Source organism: Myripristis murdjan, chromosome 5 (assembly GCF_902150065.1).
Source record: "Myripristis murdjan chromosome 5, fMyrMur1.1, whole genome shotgun sequence".
In the NCBI taxonomy this organism is placed as follows: domain Eukaryota; kingdom Metazoa; phylum Chordata; class Actinopteri; order Holocentriformes; family Holocentridae; genus Myripristis; species Myripristis murdjan.
In genome coordinates, this window is record NC_043984.1 from 7,606,242 (window position 1) to 7,629,670 (window position 23,429).

At 40.7% G+C, this 23,429-nt stretch overlaps 1 protein-coding gene across 2 annotated transcripts in view; it reads left to right on the top strand.

Annotated features, from left to right (window-relative positions):
- Positions 1-23,429, top strand: part of LOC115359046 (dedicator of cytokinesis protein 3-like) — a 260,901-nt gene that overhangs the window by 166,379 nt on the left and 71,093 nt on the right. For both annotated transcript variants that reach the window (XM_030051275.1, XM_030051277.1), the window contains exons 6-11: positions 2,203-2,351; positions 4,520-4,604; positions 9,426-9,467; positions 9,719-9,873; positions 22,124-22,205; positions 22,736-22,796. In XM_030051275.1, coding sequence (XP_029907135.1) covers positions 2,203-2,351; positions 4,520-4,604; positions 9,426-9,467; positions 9,719-9,873; positions 22,124-22,205; positions 22,736-22,796 — 574 coding nt within the window. The remainder of the gene's footprint in view (positions 1-2,202; positions 2,352-4,519; positions 4,605-9,425; positions 9,468-9,718; positions 9,874-22,123; positions 22,206-22,735; positions 22,797-23,429) is intronic.

Sequence of the window (23,429 nt, forward strand, 5' to 3'; positions counted from 1 at the left end):
TACGTCTTGCGCCTCTTTCTCTGTAAATTACAGAACCACTCTGTAATACCCTTTGAAGTGCACTTTTCTCTGTCCTTTGAGATGATGTGGAAAAGCCTGCACTGTGAACGATATCCCTGTTTAAGTAATGGATTCATCATCTTGCATAATTTGAATATGGACTCTCATAGAGAGCAATTCAAAGAGCATTAGCTGCTGTGTCCACTGGGCACCCCTTTTAAAACAAATGCTAAACAGATGCTAAAGGGAGGCACTGCACATGACTCTTGTTGTTGCTAAGCAACTATTGAAAACCTGCTTTAAATCCGACACTCTCTTGCTAAAAGTTGAAGCATTTTTCACCTCAAGCGCTCTGCGCTAAAAACAGTCTAATCTCTCAGCACCATTGGGACGGTGCAGCAGCGTAGCCGTACATTGAAAATGCTGGAAAAAGATGGCAGGTTGTGAAAGGGGTTCCCTGTGGACACATACCCACTCATACTTTAAAACTGATACATCTGCTCACACATTTAGGCACAGGCAATGTAAACATATTTATACTGATTTATCTACTATTTTTATACCTGCAGTATCTTTTGAGTTGCTGTGTCATGGTATTGTGGCTGAGTGCATGTTTGGATCAGTTTAGTCAAACTTGATTGGTTTGATTGTCTCAGTCCTCTTACAGTCAAATTGCAGAAAATGCAATCCTTGAAAACTGCACGAAATTAATCAGAAATGCAAGGTTTTGTGGGTAAAATGAGCTCTTCATGCTTGGAAGGTTGAGCATAATGATTCTGGACTGATGTTCATGTCCTGCTGTCAAAAATTGAATGGTTATAGTTCATAGCTGAGTTTTCCCAGCAACAGCTCCATCTCCATTGGTTACAGCCAAGGTCATAGAAAAATATGTAAGGGTTTTAAAACATTAAGGTTTCCTGTTTTTAGGCTTCATGAGAGAGTGAGAGGGAGAGAGAGGGAGAAACAGAGCGTTGCGTGACAGAGATTGTACACAGCTGAATAAGCCTGTTAAAGTGATGCCAGGTGTCTAACTGTACCTGTCCCTAACCTCCTCCTCAGCCAAGTTCACATAATGCCACTGAACTCTGTGTGTGTGCGCGTGTGTGGGTGTGCACATGCAGCGTGTGTGTGTGTGTGTGTGTGTGTGTGCCTAAAGCTATGTAAGCCTAACTGTTGCACATGTACTGAATGCATGTGTGCAAGTGAAGTTTAGTTCATTTGTATAGCCCTTAATCACAGGCACAGTCTCAGAGGGCTGTGTGCATTCATGCATCCCTGTGAGTGCATGTGTGTGTGTGTGTGTGTGTGTGTGTGTGTGTGTGTGTGTGTGTGTGCGCGTGTGTGCGCTAAGCCTGTAGCATCTGCCCCTCTATACGGAGTAATTTCTCCCTATCCAGCTGCCCTGCCAAGAACTGAATGGACATTTAACCACGCCTGCTGCTCCTGGCCCTTAGGGGAAATTGGAGTACTAATAATAGAACAGGCTATAGGGAGAACTGTGTAAGTGTGAGTGTGTGTGTCTGTATACCTTCACATGCACATTTTTTGTGCCCTGGTGAATTCAGTTTCAATTCACCTATTTGGTTTAGGCATTTTTATTGTTATTCCAAGGACAACAGATGAAAATTAGCCTCTTATATTAACTCTGGCTCATTTACGTTTTTGATCCATGTGCACTGCACCTCGCAAATAACCAATGAACAGATAAACAAACAAACAAACAAATAGCATATGTTAGACCTGTGGTATATCAGAGAGTTGTCAGGGAAACACAGTGATGACCCTTTCAGGGAATGCTATCTTTAACGAGCAGAAGTTTCTTTCTGTTTATATAACTTGTATTTGTGGATTGGAGACTTGTTAGTTTTACACGTTGTTAATGTGGCCGTGAATGGTTATGGTTCACCCACAATGTGATGATTTTAAACCTGTTTAAACATGTTTGTTTCTTTCTTTCTTTTTGTGGCTAAGTGCTATACAATTTTAATGTGATCAAATATGAAACTCTGAAAATTAATGCCAGGTATGCAGAGTCATAGTGTGATCACGATGTCTGATTAAGACTAACAAGTGATCTGATTTTCAACAAGAGTCTAATATTTCTCTTCTCTCTCTGTGTCTCTCTCTGTGTCTCTCTCTCTCCTTGTCTCTCTGTGTGTGTGTGTGTGTGTGTGTGTGTGTGTGTGTGTTTCTGTCCATCAGAAACACAAGGTGGATCTGTTCTACAAGGTTCGTCACGTGATGACCGAGCTGATCGATCTGAGGAGGCAGCTCCTGTCAGGACACCTGACACAGGACCAGAGCCGAGACGTCAAGAGGCACATCACCGTCAGGCTTGACTGGGGCAATGAGTGAGAACACACACACACACACACACACACACACACACACACACACACACACATACACACACATACACACACACATACACAAACACTAAACACACAAGTAGCATCCAAAAGAGGCTCCTGTACCCTGTACACTCATTAAGAGGAAGGTCACCTTTAACATCATGTGTGCATCATCATATACTATACAACACAGCACTTGAAAGGTGTTGATCCTCCTGTAAATTAGGTGTCAGTTTTCCATCTTTGGGTATCTCATTTTGTGGAAAAAAAAAATATATATAGGTCATTGCCTATGGTAGCATGCTCCCTTGATATATAGACACAGAAGAAATAAAATTGTGATAGGAGGCAGGTTGATGCTACAGTGATGGGAGCCTGTTGAAAGTTTGATAGAAAACAGATGAAATGGAGAGAGCTCAGCAGTCAACTTAGGATTGAGTTAACACTGGAGAAATGAAATGTGGGTGGCCCAGGATCAGGTATTGCAGCACCAGGCGTGTGCAGAGGTGTGGGTGTGTCACTACACGGCCCGTCTGTCTGCTGTTTGTCTGTCCACTGTCCCACTCAGTCTGTTCACCGGCTACATGACTGGCCAACCTAGCGTGACGTTCAATTACGATGCTGCAAAAGTTGTTTCTGACTGACGCCGCTGTGTGTGTTTTTGCGGAATCCCCTGCAGTATGCACTGCCATTGCCAAAATGCACATCCTCCATTAAAATGAATAAGATTCCTTGAGTTTTTGCCGCAGTGCCTGATCCTGTCTGAATGCAGCCTCTGTGTGTCAATGACGCACATACTGTGATGGATTTACTGTATAGGCTGAAGATGATGATAGTAGTAATAGTACTAATAGTTGTAGTTGTAAAACTGACGATACATACAGTGGTAGCAGTAATGGTATCATTATTGATGATGTTACTATTATTGGTAGTGCCAATAGTGTCAGTAATGATAGTATATGTCAGAGTGGTACTAGTTATGTTATTATTATTAGTAGTAGTGGTATTAATAGTAGTCGTAGCAGTAGTATTATTAATATTAGTTTTAATATTGATATTTGTAGTATTAGTGGTCGTACAAGTAGTAGGCTAGTAGTAATAATGATAATAATCGCTTCATATCTATTGCACTTAAAAAAAAACGCCACAGCTGCCAAGCATGTGACAAAAATAAACCATTACGTAACACTACAAAAATATAAAATAACATAGCAGCAGTAGTATTAGAATTACTAGTAGCTAGTAACTAGTAGTACACATATTTGTAGCAGTGGTGGTAGTAGAAGTAGCAGTATATGCTGTTATTATTACGCTTGTTGTGATTATCATAGGGCACACTGGTAGTGGATTATTTGCAGTTTTGATCCATAGTCTGTAACTAGCAGTCAGAGATATGAGGAATACAGTGTCATTAGTGGTAGTGCTGTAAATTTAATTAACCACTCCCTTGGCTGGATAGCGCATGCATATGGTGTGAAGAGTTTCATTCCAAAATGAATAATCCACTGCACCTACGCTCACAGAATGATGGCTGGCATCAGTTATGAGTCATCTTAAGACCTCTGCTTATGAGGAAGGTTTGCTTTTTCATGATAGGCACATCTTCATTTTTACAGTATGCAAGTGAGGACTTTTAGGTAACAATGTTTTTTTTTTTTTTTTTTTTTTTCCCCAAAATGGCTACTGTATATAGCATTTTATTATGAAACCTCTCATATGTTGTTGCCAAGAAGCACTACTTTGATTTGCATGTGTTTGCCAGAGATGAAAAAAATCACCAACATAAAGACTACTAATTTGTTGCTATGAAATGAAGGACATGTGCATTGTGTGTAGTATTATGTAGAAAAAGCAAAAGGCTCAAAATGCAGAAAATGCAATGCAGAAAAACTCTTAGCCCTTTCTTAAACTTAATTGGTAAAACAAAGATACAGGTCACCAACCTCTGAGACTGTTCTGGACTGGGGTCTTTAAAACCAAGGTGACTGGCGTCTAGGTGAAAGAGCTGGTCATTGAGATTGAACAGAAAGTAATCCTCGTGAACACCAACCCTGGGGGCCACATCAGAAATTCTCCAAGTGTGTGTGGGTATCTGACATATACTATACAAGGTGTTTGTCAAGGTTATATGAAAGTGAGTGGTTTTTCTCTCCCCTCCTCTCTCCTAGACACCTTGGTTTGGACTTAGTGCCAAGGAAGGAGTTTGAGATGGTGGATGCAGACCAGATAAGTGTCTCAGACCTCTACAAAATGGTAAGCAGCATACTGTATGCAACATCTTTATCTAGTTGAGTAAGACCAGGATTTTCAGACTGCGCTGTACATAATACAAGGACACGAGCCAGGCACGGATTAGTCCCAGCTGTAGTGCCAAGATGAGGGTATTTGTTGTGATCGAACCCAAAATACCCCTGTGTGCCTGCAACATAAAATGAATGTAAAAGCTCATTTGCATGGATTGAAAATTGTTAATTGGCCCCAACCCTGAAGTGGAAAGTCCTTGCAAACATGGATGAAATAAAGAATAATAGTTGAACACTAAATGAAAATAATTGAATAAATACATGCATAAATAAGTGAGCTTCTCCTGCGCTCATTTGTTTCATTTGCTGCATCATGTTAGAAGTGGCAAATTCAGAAACAGCAAAGCTATTCTTTGCATATTTCTTGTTGAAATAAGCCATGTGTTAAACCATTTGAGACCTGAGTGAGTTCACTTGATTTCTGTCAAAAACATAGGGAAAAAGGTGATGAGCAAAAAGAGTAGAAAATGAGTAAAACATTACCATAAAATTTGAAGGAAAGAGTTTTTAAAAATGATGGTAATAAAAAAATTTGAAAGAAGACTTTTTATAATTATTATAAATATATATCTAAAATTAAATTACAAGAAAATTGCCATAAAATGTCCCCACAAATAAATAAATAAATACATAAAATACAATAAAATGGTCATACTCCCTCCAAGTAAAGAAAAAAAATTAATCCATGAATTAAAAAATTACAAATAAAAGGAAATAAAGCACATTTATAAAAGTGCATGGTGAAATAAAACCTTTCAAAATAAAAGCCTGCCCCTGGGCTCCTGGGTTTCAAAAGGTCAAAGTGGTGTAAGGTAATCTAAGAATTAAGCCAGTTGCAGTTGTTGAGCAATTGTAGCAGCATTGGAACAACTTATAGCAGCCTTAATTGACTTAATTCAGAAAGTCACACTTTTAAAATAGAGAGGAGCAAGCTAGCAAATTAGAACAGAGATCCAAATGAAACCCCTTGTCAAGACCTTGTCACCATGCTAAATACTGGAAAAATAGGCGTAGTTTGTTCATTTCTTTTTTGGCTTGAGAATAAGACTTTTAGTCACTGTAGCTGAAATGTCTGTTAGTTCTTGTTTGTAGCACTGTCCTCATCAATGAGCAGTTGAAAATGCCAGTAGGTGGGGGTTGGGTTGAAATTCAAATGGGTCAGGAACATTGATCCAAAACAGATTTCAGGTCAGAAAGTGTGTTTTTCAAAGCCACAAGCCACAGGTTATTGGTATTGATCAACAACTCTTTCAACCTCCTGCCAATATAATATGGTCATTTTGTACAAGCTGCTACCCGCCCCCTTAAATCAATTGATGCTAGTATTAAAAGCAGTCTGAAAATCCACAAATGTGTAAACTGAGCTCCAAACTGAGCTTCAGCTTTACTCGGAATTACATTTCTGATAAGTGGAGAATGGATTCTGCACTGCTACAAGAAACAAATGGAAAAAAGAGGAGAGGTGTCATCGAGTGCAGTTTTGTTGTCTCTGCTTTTCCCAGAAATCAGCCACCTGTTGACGGCTCCCCTCTGGCAACCTAAATATGTGTTTTGATTCTCCTGCTGGCCATCCCCTCATCTCCCCTGTCATTTTTTTTTCTTTTGTATTTTATTATCACCTTCACATCACTATTCTGACAACAACATAGAAGTGTGATTGAGTGAGTTTTGCCTTTAGCGAAACATGGGTTGTTTTTTCCCCTTGTTGTAAGCTAATGCTGAACGCTTTGTTTTTTTTTTTTTTTGTTTTTTTTCTAGTGTTGCTGCACACACTTTCACTTCATGGAAAGTAGCCTGTAACTGCACTGTGGTTTATGCCAGCATTTTGCTCCTGTCACAGGGATATCTTTATGTGTTCAAAAAAGCGTTATTGAGCATGTCTGTTCTTTCCAGAAATGCCCTGCTTCATATTCATAAAGTAACAAATAGTCACACCTGGGATCTGCTTAGTACAGCAGTACAGCAGGTCACTGAGCAGCTGTAATGCAGCAGTTGGGAGTTAGTCCTGTTCTGAGATGGCAAACCCACACTTATTACATTCTCCCACATCAGCTAATGGGGGATTTGAACCAGTAACCTTCCCTTTACAACTCTTCTTTTCCAATCTTTATTGCATCGCCAATCTATGTCTCTTTGACCCTGCAAAGAAAATGTGAAATAGTGACTACAGTAAAAAGGGAGATATTAAAGCTAAACTTGGGAAACTTGGATGTTGGCAGTAAGATGCAACCTGAGTGTACAGACATCCTGTAATGTAGCATCAGTAAACTGCACACAGCTCACTCATGTTTAACATCCTGGCTCTGATACCAAATGATGCCAGGGAGTTTAGAGGCAAAATCTCTAACCTTGGTCAGTCCAGCTTTCTCTGAATAAAGCACTGCTCACGTCTGTTTAGGAAGACCGTTTTAATTTCTCTCTTTTGATTCATCACCTCCTGGGTAAGCAAGAAGAAGGTTATCAATTCCCAGTGACCACACCTATCACCAGAATTGAGACACTCTACTGAGACACTCTGTTGCACCCTCACTTTTATGATTATAATATTTTTACATTAAAACCCTGCCTAGTGCAGCTTAATCCAAATTTTCATCAAAACTTTATGCAAGAAGGCACCTAATGGAGTGCAGACCTCGGCCAATGTGTCAGCTGGAATTACTGCCCCATTTGCACTAAGCCCTGCATCCTTTTGGCAATGTTGTTGTCATAGGAAATGTCCTTTTCAGTCAGTCAGTGAGTTAAGTTGATCAGAGCTACCTTGACCCATGCATAGCCTCCCTGCTGAGTTTTGTAGATGTTACATGGATGCATTTACATGGAAATTACGGCCATCGTTGTGCTAAGCTGTGCCCATTGCCATGCCCCATTGAACCTGATTGGCCCAAGAAGTTTAGCACTTCTTTGCTGGCCTATGACCAAACCAAAGTTTCATTTAAATTTGTCCTGTTCTTTCTGAGTTCTCCTGCTGATGGACAGACAATGACCATCACATCAGCCTCTGCTGGAGGTTTCACCTCCTTGGTGGAGGTAATATTAATAGAACCATATTCTAGTAATTGAATAATATAGGAATGCCTTACACTTGCACATAATATGAGGTAGAATCAGAAATAATGAATGAAGAAAGCAGGGAGCTGCTTCCGTGTTGTGGAGAGTTGATGGTCAGTGTGGTCTGTTAGTAATACTTCATGTTCTGTCTTACATCAGTCCTGCTCTAAATAGCAGTGCTATACCGGTCAAACTACATAGTGCTAGTGATTACCCTTTGTTCAGCTGCCCGGTAACTGATCTGGAGGCCGGAAGAGGAAGGCAGAGAGAGGCAAGAAGTAGGAAAGTTGGAGGAGCACAGATGGGAAGTGGGAAGGTGAGGAACAGAGAAGGGAAAGGAAGACAGAAATACAGAGAGGAGGACAAGGTAATAATTGGAAGGGGAATCAAAGTGGATGAATTTCCTCTGTCCTGCTGATGAAAAATCTTGCATACATCCTTGCTAACTACAGACTCAATATATACAGAACATGCCCCTCCAGACTGTTACTTTTACATTAGTGACATGTCCATGTTTTCTTTAATGTAGTGTACATTAATGACAAACAAACATGAGAAAACAATACTGTAACAAAGTATCTCCTTGGTTGCCAGACCAACACTTTTCCTGTCTGTCTTCATGACTTTTGTAGTTGATTGATTGTCATGGTTGCGTCTTTGAGTACACAAATTACTTTACTGAAATAATACATAATGTGAAATTATGAATAGTATAAATCCCCTTTCTTAAATAAGAAATAGAGGAAAATGAATGTTTATCTTTCTAGCATTCCCAGCTGAAAAATTTGACTAAGAAAAGGTGAAGATAAAATTAATCTTTTTTGATCCCTGTGGGGAAATTAAATTGCTGAAGCAGTAGAATGGGCTTTGTAGAATATGAACACACAACAAAAATACGAAATAAGCAACACGAGACAAATAATAAAACAATAAAAAGCAAGAAAATAGAATAGAAAATATTGCAGGCTTATGTAAACAAGTGCTGCTTACAATTTGAACATGTTAGGTAGACAGTATCTGAACTATGGATTTACTTTAGTGTGTACAGCATGAAATGATGGAACAATTATGAAAGTATTTTAAGTTTATAAATATAACAAGAAGGATGTATTGAAATTCACAGCTATGTACAACATATGTAAATGTATTTGCATTTGTCTGCTGAAGGCCAAATAATATGTATACAAGGTTTTCAGCCACAATAAAATTCATTGTTTCACAAGTCAAAGTGATCCAAAACGTTACCTGGCAAACATCAGTAAAATGTTGACAAATTACATTACATTATAGCATTTGGCTGCTGGCTAATGTTAATTTTCCGCCCAGGTTAGAATATCTGCAGATTGCTTGCAGTGGGATGTTCATGTTTGACGGTTATTACTCCATTTCATCAAATAGGTTTTCACTTTTCATTCCCTCTCCTCTCACAAAGCCACTTGAGAGATTTAGAGAGACATCTCAGAGTAATGAGTCTCAGGGGGAGTTTAAACGTTTTTGTCATATGAATGTAAAGAATGATGAGAACAGAGCAGAATAAAATACAACAGGGTGGAGCAATGCTTAGAAGAACAGAGCTGAAAAGACTAGATTAGCGATCACAGGAGAAAAGGGCAGGAAAACGAGAAGAGAAAAGAATGAAAAACAACCAAACATCATTACTATCACCTGATCTAACATTTTGTTTGTGTCTGTCTCTGTACCTTTTTCTCTCTCTCCTCCACAGCACCTGTCCAGCAGACACAGTGTACAACAGAGCACCACACAGGTACAGCACAAAACACTGCAAATCAGTTAAATGTGAAAAACTCATGGACAACCACTTGGACACATTGTAGTATTTTGGTGTAATTTTAGCCAAAAATTAGACCATGCAACACAAATGGAATCTTTAAAAACATCTTTTGTTTATGAGAAAACGGTAACATTAAGATTCTAGACTTAGCACCATGAAGAGGGTGTGAGATGTATTTTAAGTCATCTATTTTCCCATCGCCTGTTTTTGTCATGTGTTTCCAGGGTGACAGTTTGCGGCAGCGTCACGGGGAGCCGTGTAGAGTCCCAGTACCGCACCACCTACTCGTCAACTTGAAGAGTTTCACCTACAACACCATAGGAGAAGACACTGACATATTCTTCTCTCTGTACGACCTCAGAGAGGGAAAGACGATCAGGTAGGCACTTGGCTCTAGAGAGGCACTCAAATACTGGTGAAAAGACACTGAGCAACAGGGTTCAAGGGCTGAGGTAGGGTTCCTCTGGGACCAGAGGTTGCAGTTCATTGGGAATGGTTGACCTGGGGAGACAGGGAATGAGAAATAGAGAGATAGGAGGGCAGTTTCCTGGCTTTAAGTCTGCTCTCCAAACAACTGTCAATCTACCCACCAGCAACTTAGTTTCCAGGGGTGTCCACTCAAGAAGTAAAAAGTCTATCAAGCACAGCTTCAGGACAGCATATAATCCTCTCTGGAAACCACAATCCCAAAACAGCATCTAGGCATCTAGTTGCCTGACATTTGTTTCTCTATTGGGGAGAACTGGTTTGCTAATCCCACTCACAACCACCTCTCACTGACAGTGACATTTTTTTTAAAAGACAACTTTTTCTTTTTTTGGCCTGCTGTCCACATTCATTCATTCTTTTTCCAAGCCGCTTAACCTAATTAGGGTTGGGTGGTGCTGGAGCCTATACCAGCACTGATTGGGTGGAAGGAGAGGACACAATCGACCATAACTGGAGAGCGGTTATGTTTCAGAAGCAGAATTGCTCCTGAATTAGCCTGGCTGATGTGAAGATAAATCTGGACTCATTAATGTTTCAGTGGTTTCAAACACAAAATACATTTCTCTTCGAGCCCTGTGAGAGTTGCTTGGACCAACTAGATAGCATGTAGGCTACTCACACCAAGCCACTGAGCTAACCAGCAAAACAACTGAATTCCTCCAGATATCCTGACTGTAATGATTTTCTTCTCTGAGAACGTCTACTGGAGGATATCACTAAGGGTCACCATGGTTACGAGGTGAGTTAGCAAACAGATCAGTTCTGCTAACAGAGTTAGGAGAGCAGAAGTGGAACACTCAAGGTTGTGTAGAGATTTGTGCTCTTTATCTTGTGCTACAAGAGAAACATTATGCTAGCATTACTACAAAAAATGCTCTGCCTAGGGAAGCGAGGCAGATCAGAAGAACAATGTTTATTGTAATATTGCATTAATACATAGATAATCCAGGAGTCACTGGCGACACACTCTATCTCTAGAAATAGTTTATTTAAAAGGGAGTATCAAAACATGTAAATAGCAGTGTGATTGGAGACATTTTCCTCTGAAACCAAATGTACACACCTTCCTACTCCTGTTTGCTGATGTCGCTTCCAGCACTTTTGATGTCTCCATTTTTTTTTCAACAATCTGTATTCATTTGTAACTTTCAGTAGGAGCTGGACCTCTTCATCTGTCCATATAAATGACTAACCCTTATTTTTTTCATCTGTCTTTGTTTTCTGCACGTTATTTGGACATTACTGTACCATATACGCACATGTATTTGTAAGTCAGCAATGTCAACAAAACACTGCAGTCACTCACCTCAGCTTCTCTGCACATGATTATACAGTGGATACATTTTTGTATTCTTTTACGTTCAATAAAGTCAAATAAAGTTGTGTTTCTAAAAATATTTTTATCTACATAGATGTGGCCTGAGTTCATTGGCAGTGTTTAAGCAGAGGGAGTTCCCGATTGCTGATTCTCCACAGTTGTTATTTCTCCACCTCTTAACACAGCAGGGCAGTGAAGTAGGGAGAGGGGCACTGTCCATGGTACTGAACCTCCATGGTGCTGTCCAAAGCACACTTATGGCCCTTTTCCATTAGTATCTACTCGGCTCGACTCAGCTCGACTCGGCTCGACTCTACTCGCCTCGACACGGTTTAGGTGGTTTTCCATTACAGTTGAGTAGCACCTCGCCGTGGGTGGAGTCGCCGGCGCACCGTCCAGCTCCCTCTGGATTCTTTGGGCCGCCACCAAGCTCAGAAAAGTCTCCACGTCTTTATTTGACCGCGGTCGCGGTTTGCTTGCCACTTTCCGACTTTGACAACTTCACTGACGATCAATGCGCACGCCCGCTGTTGCCGTTTTTTTTTTTTTTTTTAAATATCGGGTTTTGTTTTCGTGCAGGAGTCGCTCTCGTCACTCCCTGTCCAATCAGTTGCCTGCACGGCGTTTACATCACATTTTCAGCTCGACTCAGCTCGACTCAGCTCGCTTGGAACCCCGGCTGAGTAGGTGCTAAAATGGGACCTGCTAGCAGGTACTACGACCTAATGGAAAAGCTCTTAAACCGAGTAGAGTCGAGCCGAGTCGAGCTGAGTCGAGCTGAGTAGGTACTAGTGGAAAAGGGGCATTACTGTGCGCTTGCCAGTGTTCCATTGTTTCTCTGCCTAAGAGCATCAATTGAATTACAAAATGGCCAGCTGAATATTCACAAAGACTACTGACACCGACACACAAACACATGTCGGTGCTCTATATATTTGAGACAGTTCATAGACTTTACAAAACCAGCATATAGCATGTAATTACAAAACCAACATACATTCAAACTATATTGGGATGATGAATTAGTTGGATGGAAAATATTTTTATGCAATAGCACATATTCATCATGTTATAAGTTAAGTATATGTACATCCATCTGTGTAGGTTTGTGTCCTTTTGCCCATGTAAATGTGTGCATCAATGCATGCTAGAGCCCGTGTGTGACAAAAGAGAGAGAGACTGTTAGTGCGCGTGTGTGTGTGTGGTAAAACCAAGAAACACTTTAAAACAAACCACCAAAGCATTTTATTGTTTCTCAGTTTTGCACCCCGTTGCTCTCTCTCTTTGTATGTCTCATACTTGATCCATTGCCTTCGTAATGCAAAACAAATGGAGGCAAATAGCCACACAGAGCTGCTGTGAATAATTCATAGACCCCCCCCCCTCCTCCCCCCCTTTTCCATAATGAAGACCTATCAGTTATGCATTGCTGAAGCTAACAATTCTAAAAAGAAATTAAGAATTTCTAATGGCAGTGTTGAGGTCGATATTGGCCAAATCTGAGGGCACTAGGCGTGAGAGAGAGAGAGAGAGAGAGAGAGAAAGGGAGAGAGGATTGAGTCTCTACAGGGGACAGAAGAGAATGTTTTGACACATTCTTCTTTCCTCACTCCTTCAACCTCTTTTTCAGTTCTTCTTTTTCTCTCACTTTCTGTCTCCCCAGTGTAAAGCAGCCAGAGTTGTCTCCTCTCACTGCACACACACACATTCACACACAGCACAAGCGTGGTTGACCTTGGCTGCTTGTTGTCAGCATTAGGTCCAAGGTTAGGTCTGACTCAGCATTAGAGTTTAATGACAAGACCGGCTCCTCTGAGACGCTCGGATGTCAGGGGGCTATAATAGAGGAGAGAGGAGGAGAGGAGAAATATGGAGGCTTGTGAGGAACAAATACTAAAAGAGAGGTGTGTGTGTGTGTCAGTGTGTGGTATAAACCAGCGTTTTAGTTATATGCATACTTCTAGTAGACAAAGCTGCTTTGGAGGTAGAAATAATCTCATTGAGTTAAACCTCATTTGGAGGAGACAAAGAACCACCGTTTTTTGTGCTGAGTAACGTTACACTTACCAGTGAAAAAGGCAAGGAGTGAAAGAGGAGGTAGTTAATATTATAAAGCCAGTGCCCTTACTACTAACTGAAAAAAGCAGTTTTACCATTCTGTATTTTGTTACCCCTAAGCAAAAGTGATTCAAAAGTGACCATTCTTTGTTTTTGAAATTACAAATCATTTGGATGGTGTGATTCTCATGACCTGTGATAACAGAATTACTAAATACACTAGCGGAGACAAAGCTGCAGTTCAACCTGTTTGGCTTTGCTGGTCTCATCAGTGAGTTTGTGATTACAAATGCATGCTGCATGGCCAAGCTTTCCACAGTCCCACAGAGCTTTATTTTAAATACTAGTGGAGATCCCAAGGTTTCCAAAGACCCCAAATCCTGCTGATTTCCACGGAATTGTGTATAAAATGATGGACAAGACAGATATATTCTGGTTGATGTAATGCTGCAGCCATAAAATCATGACATCTTAGCTTTGAATATTTTACCCAAAATAAGTGACATAGAGCTTCAGTGAAGCACTGCAACCAGCAGATACAGAATATAGATGTGACACTGTTAAATAACCCACAAAAATGTTTTTGTTTCTACATTAGAAGCTACTTGAGAGCAGATGGCAATATTACTGTGTCAAAATGATAAAACTTCCATGTAAAACAGCACATGTGGAAAGATAAAGAAATAATTTGTGTGTGAGTCTGTATGTGTTATCTTCTCACAGTATCCTACACAACAGTAGGACCAGCAGGCTGTATGATCCCTCTGGAGTGGGAGAGAGGTGGACTGAGGCTTAGTTATGTAATGTAGATGGTGATCTGTCTCTCTTACCTCTCTCCTCTTCTGTCCTAAAAGTGCTTTGTGCCTCTCTTCAGGGAGTTTGTGAGGGAGCCAAAACCCTCCTCATATTTCTCCTCATGTCTTCCTTCTCCTTCTCAACACACTCCCTACAGAGTACAGGCACACAGTAAAGAGCATCAGGGACCAGCTTGTTAGTCTCTGATGTAGATAAGGGACTGCTGGATTTCATTAGGTCTTTGTAGAACTACAGATGTCTGACGTGTCTGTTGTTGTAACCTTTACAGGTTAGCTGATTCTCCATAACTCACTCCTCCTACTATGGCTTTTTATCCCCTTGAAGTACACTGAGACATTTCTTTCTCCATTTCATATTTCCCTGCCATTGAAACTGCTGTGTGGGAGCATTTTGCTGGCTAGTAGAGGATTCATTTCAAATGCATTATTTGCCTTTAAGTTATAATATGAGATTGCTTCGCATAGGTTTGACATATTGTTTGTTGGAGTGGGTGTGATATTTGGTTTAGGATGTAATGTTAGGCCGTGGTAAGTGTATGTCAGCAGTAAGGTCAGTCACTAGTTTTAACACCAATTTATCCAATATGCTCACGGCTGGCACAATGTATCTAGAGGAAAACTAATATTCGTTTGTTGTTTAACTGTATCATCCCTTAACAGCCTTAAGAGCCTTTTGCTTCACGATGACTCCTTTCCATCCTGGCCTCCAAATGTGACCTTCCCACTTTAGTCAGAACAGCAGAGTGACTGTCCATCTCTCACTACTGGCTGAAAACTCATCTCTTAGACATACGTCACATCTGCCTCTCCCCACTGAATCATATTCCCTTTTCTACTATTCTGTCATCATTTATCTCTTTGATGAGATTTTCTTGCGTACATGATTATTTTGTGATGACAGATAGTGCTGGGAATTGATTCAAATTTCAAGAATCGATTCGATTCTGATTCACAAAATTCAGAATCGATTATCACGATTCGATCCGATTCGATCCGATATTGCCAATCCAATTCGATCCGATATTGATTTGGTTAGTTTTATTGAAAAGCATTTTGAGCTGTTACTGAATTACATTCCTGTCTAGGTTTGCAACACATTAATACTTGTATTATATTGTGTCATTTGACAACTAATTAATTTACGTATTGATAATTAAAATGGCTGTAAGACTGGTAAAAATGGCTAGGACCACCTTTTGTAGCCCAGAGGAGATTTGTTGCTCAAACACTTGGTATGTAGTGTTAGTGTATGTTTATGAGTTGTAGAACATAATAAATTATCTTGCAGGGGTAGATGTTTACCAGTAAGCACGACTCAAATAATTTAACAATATGTGAAATTATTATTTGTTTTAAAAATGTAAATTACTTATCAAACAGACCTAACTATTCAACTACCAATGAATGAACAGTAGTATGCATGTAGTAACATAGATAAGTAAAAAAAAAATAAGCCAAAGTGATACCGCTTCTCTGAATTGAGCGAGTAGTGTATGTCCAGCTACAGTCTTCCCTAACCTCCAACAAAATCCACGAGAAGTTCCAGTCTGGCTTTAAAACATCTCACAGCACTGAGACTGCTCTCCTGAGGGTGCAAAACGACCTGCTCATAGCTGCTGATTCAAGTAATCCTGTGATCCTGGTGCTCTTAGATCTCACAGCTGCCTTTGACACAGTGGATCACAGGATCCTGTTGTCTCGGCTGGAGCAGTATGCTGGCATCTCAGGTGTAGCCCTCAGTTGGTTCCAGTCCTACCTGACCGACCGGAGCTTCTCTGTCCAGCTAGGAGAGTTTTTTTCTACCGTAGCCCCACTTCCCTGCGGGGTCCCTCAAGGCTCTATCCTCGGTCCACTCCTCTTCCTGCTGTACTTGTTACCCCTCGGGGAAATCCTAGCCAAACACAATATCTCCTTCCATTGCTTTGCAGACGACATCCAGCTATATCTACCTCTCAGGGCTGAGGGAAGGCTTGCACTTCAGCCACTCCTTGATTGTCTAGCTGATATCAGGGAGTGGATGGGTGCAAGCTTCCTAAACCTTAATGACAAGACCGAGATCATCGTCTTCGGCAAAACCTCTCCAGTCCTCTCCACCGACACCTTCGGCCCCCTTGCCGGCAACATCCGGCCCTCCGTCAGAAATCTTGGCATGATTTTTGACAGTGGCTTCAAATTTGAGAAGCAGGTCAGTGCAGTGGTAAAAAACAGCTTCTTCCAGCTCCATACCCTAGGAAAGACCAAGGCCTACCTGTCCCAGAGCGACTTGGAGAGGGTAATCCATGCCTTCATCACAACACGGCTGGATTACTGCAATGCCCTATATACTGGTGTCGATCTGTCACAGCTCCGCTGCCTACAGCTAGTTCAAAACTCAGCTGCCCGGCTTCTCACCCGCACTAAGAAACATGATCACATCACCCAGTTTTATCCTCACTTCATTGGCTCCCGATCCGTTACCGTTTTGACTTCAAGGTACTGCTCACGGCCTACAAATGCATTCATGGACTGGCGCCCTCTTATCTGTCCGAGCTCCTCCATCTCCACACTCCCTCCAGTGCCCTGCGGTCAGCTGACCAACTGCTCTTGGCAGTACCTAGGTCCCGACAAAAGACCCGAGGGGATAGGGCGTTCTAGGTTGCAGCCCCCAGGCTCTGGAACTGCCTCCCCATCCACATCAGAGCAGCCCAGAGCCTGGAAATGTTTAAATCCCTGCTCAAAACCCACCTCTTCTCTCTCTCGCATTTGCTTGCGACTAGATCTTCCCCAAGGTTATTCCCTTGACTGTTTCTTGTATTTTATTCCGGTTCTCTCAATGCACTTTTTGCAAATTGCACTTTTACTAGAGTAATTGTCTTTTGTTTGTTTTTGCTGTTTTACCTATGCCTACGCATTTGTTTTTACTGTGAAGCACTTACCCGTGCCTGTATACCTGTTTTTTTTTTTTTTTAGTGTGCATTTATTTTACTGTGAAGCACTTTGGTTCAACTAAGCTGTTGTAAATGTGCTATAGAAATAAACATGACTTGACTTGACTTGACTTGAATAGACAAGCTAAGCCAGTGTGCTGCTTTTAGCCAGTGAAAATAGAGCGGAGTGGCAACTCTTCGCTTTGTTACACAATCTATGTCAGTGCGCTGCTGTAGCCTGGAAAGTTTTGGACTCGTACGGTGCCGGTGCAGTTGTTGTAATATTTTTTCTTGGTGGTGCAGGTGCAGGTGAAATGACTGGAGGGGTTGTGCCACCCAGATTTGCTTCCCTCCATGTAATTTTCCCTAGATCTTTTCAACACAGGTCTAATGACAGAAATATTGCCATGGCATTATGACTATGACCCTTGCACTTCTTGCTATTGGCTGTTGTAATGATGGCAAGCACTGAAATTAAATTAATTTCACTGATTTTAAGTTGCTCTGGATGAACTCAGAACCTTAAGGCAAATTTGAACTTTGGTAGTGTTGGGTTGTATACTTACCTGGGTGTGATTTGAGACCACATAGTGGTGGTGAAATATCCACCACTATGTGGTAGGCTGCTAATGCACAACACTGTATTTCTGGCCCTCCGTTCACTTCAGTGTTGCAGTAAAACAGCTCCAAAAACAACACTTTCAGCACATAAAGAATTATGAACAAAGCAGATTGTCTCAGCATAAAAAACAGCAAATCCCAATTACCATTTTTGAGGAAATTAAACTGCTCTTTTTTTGTTATTTTCTTATTTGAATCAGAAAGTAGATCCAGCAGGTAGCATCAGTTGGAAACATACTCAGTAACTATGCCAGCAAAAAGCAAACTGATAGTATTTTACATTAAAAAAAGAAACAGAAAAAAAGGATACCGGGACTTGTCTGTTTTATATTGGCATAATTTGCTTTGTTTGCATTTGTTTATGTGCGAAAAATGTTATTTTGGGGGCTGTTTTGCTACACTATAGAAGTGCAAGGGGAGACAGAAATACAGTATTATGGATTAGCAGCACAGAGGAGCAAAGAGCAACTAATGAGGATATTTCACCACCACGTGGGCTCACACGATACCAAGGAAGCTATACAACCCAGCATTCTACCAAAGTTCAAAGTGGCATCAAGGTGTTGAATCAAAACCACTCCACCGGGGCTGGGTTTGACAGAATTATGAAAGAATACATCAAAGGTGTCCTACTAGGGAAACAAGGTTGTGATGGGAAAGTTGCTAGTTTGAATCCTCATATCAGCTGGAATGTCCTGGCCTGTAAAGTGAGGGTGAAACATTCTCTCCTCTCTTACCAACTAGCACTGAGATGGCCTTGAGGAAAAACACCTCACCCCCAGCTGCTCCAGTGCAGCTGCTCAGTGACTGATAGTAGAAAACTGCAGGTGTGCTGAGCTGCTACCATGTGTGAATTCTGTTAACTCGATGAATGTGTGACATGATGTTCTGTGAAAGAGCATGTGCTGTATGCAATGTTGTGCATCATCACACTGAACACATACACACACTGTTTTTCTTGACTTTCATCTCGGCTGAGCCTCCCTGCAGATGCGGTACATTTCGGGATGAATGGCAATGGTGTGGAAATGATTGCCTCATATGCATTTCCAGAAAGTGTGTTTGTGTGTGTCTGTGTGTGTGTCTGTGTTAATGTCTTTAGCCACTGATGACCATAATGGCCAAATTGATATTAATGGAGTATTTTACTAACAATGTGGAAATAAAACCATTGCTTTCTGTCATTGTTAACTTCACCAGGCACTAGCTTGGAGGGGATATTACATTTGGGTGTGTGTGTGCGTGTGTGTGTCTTTTTGCGGGTTTGTTCATCTATGTGAATGCTGTGTGTGCATGTGACTGCATCTACGTGTACATCCATCTGTGTGAGGTGTGTGTCCTTTTGCCCATGTAGATGTGTGCATCAATGCATGCCAGAGTCTGTGTGTGACGAGAGAGAGAGTGTGTGAGTGAGTGTGTGTGTGTGTGTGTGTGTGTGTGTGTGTGTGTGTGTGTGTGTGTGTGTGTGTGTGTGTGTGTGTGTGTGTGTGTGTGCGTGTGCATTTGTGTGTATGAGCACTGCCATCACATTTATATTGGGCAGGTCCCGGAGAATGTCTTACTGCATCTGCATTGTTGACATCCCCTGCTTCATGTTGATGTAGGCATAAATAAATGATTCAGCTGTGCTTCTAGATGTGTGTGTGCGCGTGCATGTGTGTGTGTATGTGTGTGTGTGTGTGTGTGTGTGCGTGTGTGAGAGACATATGTACTCTACTGTGCATATGCATCCATGCATTTGTGTACCTGAAATTTGTGTGGGTCAAAGGTTTGCATACAGTTATCAGCACTGCACACCTTAGTGATAGATAAAAAACAACTTTGACAGACTCTGTGTGTGTGTGTGTGTGTGTGTGTGTGTGTGTGTGTGTGTGTGTGTGTGTGTGTGTGTGTGTGTGTGTGTGTTAGGGGGTGTGCATGCATGTGTGTTCATATATCTGCAGTGTATTTGTGTGTGTTCTTATTTTAGTCACACAGTGTCCTCTCTCTCACTCTCTCCCTCTCTCTCTCACTCACACACACACACACTCACTCCCTCTCTCTTTCTGTGACTCACTCTGTGGCTGAAGAAAAACAAGCGGCAACAATAAATAACAAAACTGCAACTATAACTCTCTTTCTCAGCAACCCTCCTCTCCATCTCCCTCCCCTACACCCACCTACACAGACACTCTCCCATGGTTTGGGGAAAAATACATGCATAAAGTAAATATAATAAATATATATTTATACTCCTTTGGTTTTGTTTGCTTGTTTGGGCATATGCATCTCCAGGGGATTAGTGTGAATTGTTTACTTTAAAAATATTGTGTATTGTTGGGATTAGTCTGTCCTTACTGCTGTTGTTTACAGTGATGACTGTAAACTTAAGCAATAACTAGAGATTTGTTCTCATAGCCCATGCAGCTATGCTGACTAAGATAATATATGTGATAAGAGATTTTGCCATTTCACAAAGATAAAACTGAACAAAAGTGCCATCCACTGTGACAATTTATATGACAAATTGGAAATTACAGTACTTCATAAAGGAAAGTCATTGTTTACTTACAGAAATATTCCTCTAATATCAAGTACTGATGGAATGAAGGCATTCCCTGTATACAGTGAGATTTTATGCCACAACTAAATTAGTCAGTGTTGTACTCTAAATTAAATCAAACTCTAAGCCTATTTTTAAAAGGCTTTATCCCAGTGTGTGCACCTGTGTGTTAACCTGTGGCAAAATGCACTATTAGACTACTGAAGTGATCTGAAGCTTCCAGTTCAATCACCTTGCCAGAAGGTCCAACACTGACTACTTTGCTTAATATTTTTGGATCTAGCATGGAAGGCTTTTTTGTTGTTGTTGTTGTTGTTGTTGTTGTTGTTGTTGTTGTTGTTGTTGTTGTTGTTGTTGTTGTTGTTGTTGTTGTCGTCGTCGTCGTCGATGTGATTTAGGACAAGTTAAGCTGCAATGAAAAAAAAGGAAATTTCTAGCATAAGATAGCTTAGCATTTGAGCAGTTGATACTGACATTACCTGCTCTCTCAGCACTCTCAACTTGTCGGTAGTGGAAGTTACTACAGTTACCCAATAATCATTTGCACTGCGAAGCCATGATCTTCATCAAAATTATTTATTAGTGTTAGGAAAAATGTATGAAAAATGTTTTTAAAAAATGTATTTCCAGTAAAACGTAACATTTTTGGTTAGAGAAGAAATATACTCATTAGCAGAATGCCAGTGTCTGGATGTTATTAAGCTAGGGTAGGCAACTTTGGAGGCAAAATCTGCTCCCTCCTCTCTGTCCCTTGCACAGAGCTATCCTGACAGCTCTGCGCAAGAGAAATCCTGAGAAACAAGCAAGAATTTGAAAATACTCAACAATGGGGAAAAAAATCCCCTGCTCTCTCAGTGAATTTCATGCCAGAGTTTGTGGATCAAGTTATGTCTAATCTGTCTCCAGCTCTGTGGCTGTTGCTTGGCAAACTTGAGTCACAGACCTGTGTGGTCCATCTTTGTGCTTAAGCCTCTTTGTGGACAGTGAGTGAGTGATTTACTGTTAAACTCTTCATAAGTTTGACAAATCACCATTATACAAGCCAAACTAGATTCACTTAGAATAAATTCTGGTCTTCCAGGGTGCTCTTGGGTCTGGAATCTAATTTGTTAAAATCTGTCTCCTTGAAACTAAAAACAGCTAATTACCTCAAGGAAGAGTCACTACCTTGGTCCAGTCACGTTTTGTGCACACACACATGCTCTACTTCTATGCACGCTTGCTTTCCCTCGCCAAAAAAAAACTCCATGTAGCCTACCTTAGCTACAGTAATTTAGCTGTTTACCATAGCTATAGAAAAGGAAGCCAGCTAGCCAATTCCTGTTCCCCCATTACATCAGTATTGGTGCCACACACACAAGCATGCATGAAGTGGGGAGGGGCTTGGACGAGGTACTAAATCTTAGATGGATGATGTTTGTGAAAGAACAACTTGTGTGCTTGGTGAAATGAAGGCTAAAAGAAAAGAATCTATCCCTAAGACCAACACACAATATTTTTCTAATCCCTGAAGCAAGAAAGGTGGAGAATCGCTAGTTGTTGTTGTTGTTTTTATAGTGTGTGTACTGTTTGTGCTCCTTGGGGAGGAAAGAGGAGACATTGGGGGGAAATCTTAGGGGATTTTGTCTCCTTTGTAAAATCCCTGAGGAGACACAGTGAGAGCAACGGGGTTGGTTAGACAGACTGCTCTGAAATGAAAAGGTCATGAGTTTGATCGCTACACCAGCTAATGTGTCCTGTCTCCTTGAGCGAGTGTCTCTCACCATTTGGCCACCCTGTGGAAATATAACATATCGCAGAAGTGAAAGCCCCTGCCACTCTGTATGGAGTCTGATCATGATTTTTTGTTGTTGTTGTTGTTGTTGTTTTTCTGTTTTTAGTGAGAAATTCATGGTGAGACTGAACAAGAATGGAGGCCCAAAGAACCCAGAGAAGGTGGACAGGCTGTGCGCTCTCTTCACGGTAACTTACACACACACATGAAAAGGAAGTACTTACAGTGCATACAGTTAGTCAGGTTAGGAGCAGAGTGTGGCACAGAAAAAGTATATTGGAGGAGGATGAAAAACAGAGAGAGAGTATAAAAGTAAGGATGCAATGCCCCCTAATGCTCCCTTGTAGAACCAGGCCAAGTGAGGATATGGCTTTTGTCACTGTAATATGGTTCAGTGTAGCTCCATAGACAGACGTTGTTAGAAATGACAGTTGCAATAACAGTCAGTCATCAGTTACTTTCACTCAGGTATTGCTGGATAAACTGTTAAAAAAAAGAATAAAAACTTTGATTTTAGCCTGAAATTTGTGGAGTTTGGATGGTGGGTTGAATCTGAATGCTGACATTTGCTGTGCATCATCCCCTCTTGTTTTATTCTACCATGTCTTCTGTTGCTGTGCTGTATATTTCATTTAAAAGAGCAGAAATAACATCAACGCTGTATTTGAATATGATTTCTTTAGCAACCCAGGGCTTCTCTTTCCCTTTAACTCTGCAGGACCTGAGCAACAAGGACATGAAGAGAGATCTGTACATCATCTCCCAAGTCATCAGAACCGGTAAGACTGTAGTAACTAACACATGAGTGATCTATAGTATTCAATAAGCCTTACTGTATCAAAGTGGGAGCAATGTCTAAAGAAAAAGACAAACAGGAGATAAAAAATAGGGGAAAAAAAGTTATCGAATTTTAAAAAGTCAATTTCATACAGGGAGAGCTGGGAAAATTGAGGAGTAGCATGTAATTTTGTCAGTCTCATCTTTAACGTTTAAAAAAAAAAAAAAAAAAAATCAATACATAGTTATTCCCTAAATAGAATGTTTAAATTCCATTTTCACATTGTGTTCACTTCCCCTGCAGAATAAAGCTGAATGATAAACTTGCTTACAATTTTTGAAAAATGTGCTTAGAAATTTGGTCAAGCACAAAAATTTCATGTTATGTTTGTGTAGGTCATGGAAATTCAATATTGTAGTCCTGGAGAGTCATGGAAAATCCAGGGAATTTTATATTCCCCATAAAATGGGAGCCCTGAAAATAAATAAAATAATAGAAATTTATTTTTGACCGATCGTCAGACATATCTCTGATGATACAGAATATCATACACTTAGAGCAACCACCATCCATAACTTTACAGCTTTCTCTCATCTAGTAATTCCCTGTCCTTTTCCTGATTTTATTTTTATGT